This window comes from Oncorhynchus masou, unplaced genomic scaffold (assembly GCF_036934945.1).
Source record: "Oncorhynchus masou masou isolate Uvic2021 unplaced genomic scaffold, UVic_Omas_1.1 unplaced_scaffold_6526, whole genome shotgun sequence".
NCBI classification, from domain to species: Eukaryota; Metazoa; Chordata; class Actinopteri; order Salmoniformes; family Salmonidae; genus Oncorhynchus; species Oncorhynchus masou.
The window spans coordinates 1-6,519 of NW_027012965.1; the positions used below are offsets into that span (position 1 = coordinate 1).

At 42.8% G+C, this 6,519-nt stretch overlaps 1 protein-coding gene across 1 annotated transcript; it reads left to right on the top strand.

Moving 5' to 3' along the window:
• Positions 1–1,017: 1,017 nt before the first annotated feature.
• On the top strand, positions 1,018–5,456 carry LOC135536705 (ubiquitin carboxyl-terminal hydrolase 46-like; the record flags this gene model as incomplete). The annotated part of the gene is made up of 4 exons (XM_064962964.1): positions 1,018–1,101; positions 1,189–1,386; positions 1,502–1,580; positions 3,653–5,456. Coding segments are annotated over 4 exons (463 nt in total), but the record flags the coding sequence as incomplete, so codon positions are not given.
• Between the last annotated feature and the right edge of the window lie 1,063 nt (positions 5,457–6,519).

Consider the following 6,519-nt stretch of genomic DNA (forward strand, 5'->3'; position numbering starts at 1 on the left):
GGCGCGATGCGTGGAGAAACCCGTTGGCTGCGTTGGACTAGTAACCGGAAGGTTGCGAGTTCAAACCCCGAGCTGACAAGGTACAAATCTGTCGTTTCTGCCCCTGAACAGGCAGTTAACCCACTGTTCCCAGGCCGTCATTGAAAATAAGAATGTGTTCTTAACTGACTTAAATAAAGGTAAAATTTAAAAAATTTAAAAAATTAAAGTTGCTCCAGAGCCTTTCCGTTCACACTCATAGGCCAGACTACACTCAATCATATGACCCACTGAAGAGATGAGTCTTCAGTAAAGACTTATAGGTTGAACAGAGTCTACGTCTCTCCACATGAGTGAGCAGACCATTTCATAAAAATGGAGCTCTATGGGAAAGCCCTGCCTCAGCTGTTTGCATAGAAATTCTAAGGACAATTAGGAGGCCTCGTCTTGTGACCGTAGCGTATGTGTAGGTATGTATGGCAGGACCAAATCAGAGATAGGTAGGAGCAAGCCCATGCAATGTCTTTGTAGGTTAGCAGTAAAACCTTGAAATCAGCCCTTGCTTTGACAGGAAGCCAGTGTAGGGAGATCAATATGATTGGAGTAATATGATCAAATTTTTGGTTCTAGTCAGGATTCTAGCAGCCGTATTTAGCACTAACTGGGATTTATTTAGTGCTTTATCCGGGTAACCGGAAAGTAGAGCATTGCAGTAGTCAAACCTAGAAGTAACAAACAATGTTGTTGACCCATCCTCAGTTTCTCTATCACAGCCTTTGAAGTGTACCTATGAGGAAAATTACAGGCCTCTCATATTTTTAAGTGGGAGGAGCTTGCACAATTGGTGGCTGACTGAATACTTTTTGCCCCACTGTATGGAAAAAGTCAAGTGGTGTGAACACTTTCTGAAGGCACTGTACCTGTTACCTTTCTCAGCTAGAACTATTGTACACTTTTTAACCCCAGCTGTGAATGATCCTCTACTCTGTGTATCAGCCTGACTGACGCAGTCCCCTCTGTGTGTGTGGTGTTCCCTAGGGACTTCAGTAACACAGAGACCCTGTGCAGTGAATACAAATACTACTGTGAGACATGCTGCAGCAAGCAGGAGGCCCAGAAAAGGTCTGTACACACTGTTTAGCTGTGTGTCTGCTCTGTCTGTCTGTGTGTGTGTCAGTCTGTGTATAACTCCTCTGTGTGTACCTATAGGATGCGTGTGAAGAAGCTGCCTGTGATCCTGGCCCTGCACCTGAAGCGATTTAAGTACATGGAGCAGCTGCACCGATACACCAAACTGTCCTATCGTGTTGTCTTCCCTCTGGAGCTCCACCTCTTCAACACCTCTGGAGACTCTGTCAACCTCGACCGCATGTACGACCTGGTCGCTGTGGTCGTCCACTGTGGCAGGTAGGACACACACACACACAGACACACACAAGACATTGTATCCAAACTGAAATGTACTGTACCTATAGACACCATATTATTCTCATATCAGTGCTTCCCCTTCTTTCTTCCTCAGTGGACCCAACAGAGGACACTACATCACCATAGTGAAGAGTCATGGCTTCTGGCTGCTGTTTGATGATGACATCGTGGAGGTGTGTGTCTCAGTTAGGGTTGTTATGGTGACTGTATTACCGCCACACCGGCAGTCATGAAGGCAGTCAAATTCCACGTGACCATTTAGTCACGGTTATTAGGCTTCTCCAAGCTCTGATGCTGCTGCTGATGGTCATTAGTAGCCTACCAAACTTGCTAACTGCCTGGTACTCAGCACTTTATTGTCCCTCTAATCACTCTGACATCAATGTAAATGTAGTTGAAAATCTAATCAAACACTTCATGAGAGCCCATGAGTTCATGTTGCTCAACATTTCTATAGGCTATGCAATTGCGTGAGAAAACGAGAGCGATGGCCTCTATTAAAAAGAGGAGGACCCCATCAGTTTTCTATAGACTAAGCCTACTATATTTATTCTTTAAAAAAAAATATTAAGCACACTGCTTATCTTTACAGCAGGAGTCTAGCCTACTTGGCTGGCATGAAAATTAACCACGGGAAAAGCGTCCTCCATTCACTTTTTAAGTGCATAGACAACATTTACTTTTTTCCTTCCCCTAAATCAAAACAAATTTCACACATATATTATTTAGTATATGTGAAGACAAAATTAAATTAAGAATAGTCTGATGAATGACAATATTAGCCTATCACTTGTGAATTATATGGCATACAAAAGCAGCGTTTCAAGTTTGGGGAAGATAATTTTCACCATAAAAATGCACCTTTATAATAAAAGCATTACATGCATATCACATTTGCGGTCAATTTTGAGAATGGTGTTTTCCCTCTCATAGAAGGTTCGCACTTATAGCCTACTGCCATGTGCGCATATTGCGCGTATAATGTGAAGAAATAGCCTAATAGAGTATCAACATTTTAAGCTAAACGTTCACATCTGTTACGTCAGCCTCATTGCAAAAAGACTTTTTTTTATGCTAGTGGGTATATTCATTTGGGATCTATTGCATCACACAACTGTCCCAGACAAAATAGTTCTACTTTTGTACTATAGAGGATAGTAGATTGACATAGGCTAGTGCTTTTGCTGTTCGTTAGGCCAACTCATCTTGTTGGCTGACGAAAAGTAAATATGGACAGTTCTTCCAATAGCTTCAATATGAATTGGATAAGTATACTCGCAGTTGCGTCCCCGATGTGTCTGTCTTCACTTGTAGCCTGTGAGAAAGACCCGATCACGTGATGGAGAGCCATGTGAGTGAGAGGTGCTTCGGAGCACGCAGCACTCCGGGAAATGGGAATTATAATTATTATAATTAGCCCAAGGGCACAATGGCCACTGGCTGCAAAGGGCATGGATTTTTTTAGGGGGCATTACGGCCACACAAAGAGGATGCCGCCAGGAAATCTTAGGCATTATCAAGTGCTTGTCTAATTGTATATGAGAGACTGACGAAGTGTGTACAGCCTGTGCAAAAAACAAAGTGGAGCTCATGCCAGAGCTCATGCCTTTTTCAAATCATCAAAAGAGTCGCATCATGCAGCTTTACAATGTATTAAAAATCCAAACATATAGCCCAACGTTTGTAGAACAACTAATGTTCCATTAATAACAAACCATTTCTTTGTTTTCCGCTCAACACAGAATAGCCACATGTGCTCGCTCCCTAAAATCATTTGGAGAAAATATTCTTTCTATTTTATTCAGCTTGGTTCATTTGTATTCGTCATGCTATAAAATAATGCTACAAAGTTCTAAGCAAATCTTGTCTGCTAAATTAACTAGTGTAGCCCACAGCCATACGGCATAGCCAGATTAGGACCTAACATAAGGACAATGTATGCTATTCTATTCTTCTGAAATAAAATACATTTTCTTCATATCATGTTTCTTTAGACCTATCTAAAATAAATAATGATTTATTGTGAAGGTGTTGGCTATATTACATGGATGTATTAGACTTTAAAATGTAGATGTTCCAAACGTCTGCATCGGTGGCTTGTAGGCTGTGTGTGGAAGCCAGGAGATGCTAAATGTGTTTATGTTAATTAACTGTCAATTACCGATGTTTGTTGGCCATCAGACCTGTTTATATGGCTCATACAGAATGTTTCATCATTTGTTGTCTCACTCTCTGGTTTACTCAGAAAATCGATGCCCAGGCCATCGAAGAGTTCTATGGGTTGACGTCAGACATCTCCAAGAACTCAGAGTCTGGATACATCCTCTTCTATCAGTCCAGGGAGTAACTGGAATAAACACCCAGCCAGAGAGAGAGAATGATTGGAACTCTGAACATGACCCCTCTCTGAGTCATGTGCCAACGCCATTCCCTGTCTCACTGCCTTCCCTGGGTCTGCCTGGACTTCATTTCCCATAACCCCATGCTCTCCCTCCCTGCATTCAGCATGCTGGGAAGGCTGTGTAAACTGCCTTTTGTCCTTCAGCATCTGGACAGCACTTTAGAACAACAACAACAAAAACAAACAGTCACAACAACAAGGAGCAGGAAACATAAAGAAGCTACAACGGGCTGGTGTGTGATGCCCGTTTGTCTCCGCATGGGGTAGGTCTGGAGGTCTGAAGACCCACCATGGGTCACTCTTCCTGGGTCTGCCTGGCATACAGAGCTGGCTGGACTGGTACAAGTACAGACTGCTATGGAAAAGAAGGTTGTAATATTTGTATATCTGTATAGTATGTCTATTTTCACGCAATGTCATAAGTTCATAAATACTTTTAGTAGGGTTATCCCGTGACCTTATATTTACAATGTCCAGCCCATAGATGTATTCTACCTGGGGATTGGCTAGAGCTGGGATGGAATGGAAGTTTTAGGGAGAGATATAAACTAGTTGAAAGAGGGTCTATGCATCTAGTGTCGCTGAACTGCATGTTTCGGTGTTCACTGTTTGAGCTGGTGTAGATTCAAGTTGAGTTGTGACCAATCCAAACCTATTCATTGTAATGCTGAGATATGGTAGTTCTACAGAAGACCAGGATGCATGTAGCTCTCTGTCTGCTGCTCCCGTCCCCTAACATAGAGACTAGCCCAGGCCCTAATGCTCCTCTCCCAAGTTATAACCATGTTGTGATCCAGCCCCCAGTCTAGAACATAGTCACTCACTGACACAAACTACATCTCTACTAGTCTCTAGACTAGTTTGGTTTCTGTCTAATCCCTGTTTTGTAAAACACTATTTATTGCTCTTATTTATTTCTAATGTTATAATGTTGACTGCGCTGGTAGGTGGAGAAGATTGTGCCTCAGGGCTTGACCCATCCAGACTCAATCTTGTCTTGTTTTGTATGTAACATCTCCCCCCTCACTGAGTCTGGTAGGTCAGTGTTTCCCAACTCCGGTCCTCGAGTACCACCCAATGGTACACATTTTTGTTGTATCCCTGGACAAATATTCCTAATTGAACTCATTGAGGCCTTGATGATTAGTTGACAAGTTGAATCAGGTATTGTTATGCACTTGAGTGAAGACCCAAAAGCGGTTTAACAAAAACAGAGTTCTTTAATGAGAACACAGGAAAGACATAGATCCTCTTCAGACGTTGATAATGGCAAAATAGACTACCCGCAGAGAGGGAGACAAATGAAACATAAAGTCCCTCTGATGAATAGCAAGAGAGTCCCCTTCTTAGCAGCAGAGGAGAATAGCTGGGTAGCGGCGACGGGCTGCAGGTCGCTCTGGGTAGGCGCGGGTCATAGAGGAATAGTGGTACCTGATCACACGTAGCATCAGATGAACTGGACACAGTGCAAACGAAAGACAGTTAGTAGTGTACAGGATGCACCTGCCAGGCAGACTCCGACAGGATAGGACAAGGAGGAAGCAAACGAGACGATAGCTTGCTTCTGGCTTGAGAAACACAAACGAGAATCTGACACCGAAAGTAGCAGGAACAGAGAGAGAAATAGAGACCTAATCAGAGGGAAAAAAGGGAACAGGTGGGGAAAGGGTGAACGAGGCTAGTTAGGAAGATGAGGAACAGCTGGAGAAGGAGAGAAAGAAAGGGGTAACCTAATAAGACCAGCAGAGAGAGACAGAGTGAAGAGAAAGGACAGGAACAGACATAATAAGACATGACAGGTATGCTTGTCCGGGCTACAATTAAAATATGTACTGTTGGGAGTACTGGAGGACCGGAGTTGGGAAACACTGTAGGTAATATACATACAGCGCTCTATGGGTTGACAAGCGTCTTTAGTAACTTTTACTCGAAGTATATGGATAGCTGGACCCTGTCGAAAAGAACCACATAATCCACAGTTGTCAGGTATCATGAAAAGGTGTTTCTCACAGTGAGATTGGTGCAATAGGAGGTCAAGTGAGCTGATAAGATGCCGACTTCCTTTGAAGAAAATATATGTTGATATTAAATGTTAGTATGCTTTGCTACCAGTCCTCCCAGTCGGCAGTGTATCTGTGAGATGATCAAAGGAAGTGGAACTATTGTGCTAGGTGCATTATGGGGCAGCGGTCAACATAATGTTGGTATGATGACAGAACGTTCCTGTTTATTCTTCTTCCTATGTTGAAATATTGGTGTCTTTACATGTGTTCTTGTAACACCTTGTTATTTTGCATAGTTGTCCCCCCCATTGTTAGGTACTTGACTTGGAACCAATCTTCTTTACACAGAAGCTGTGCCTGGCAGACACTGACAAGTTGTGTTTAGTGTTAAGGTGACCAGTGGATCATAGAGACAGCTGGTTTACCATCCCATACGGTTAGGACCATGTACTGTAGACTATAACCATGTCAAAGGTCCATATAGAGGTATATGAAGAAGCAATGCTGCTCACTGTCCTGTGGCACTCGAATTCACTGTGATACTTGGAAGTATACCGACTCAAATGCATCTCGCTAAGTGTGAATAGAGATGATTTGGGTTGTTATGTGTGTGTTTCTGTGCCCTCTCCTTATTATGTGAGAGCATTTTATGTCATGTGTGAGAGAGTGCATAACTGCCTATCTCCTTCTGTTAGTATAACTGGTGAA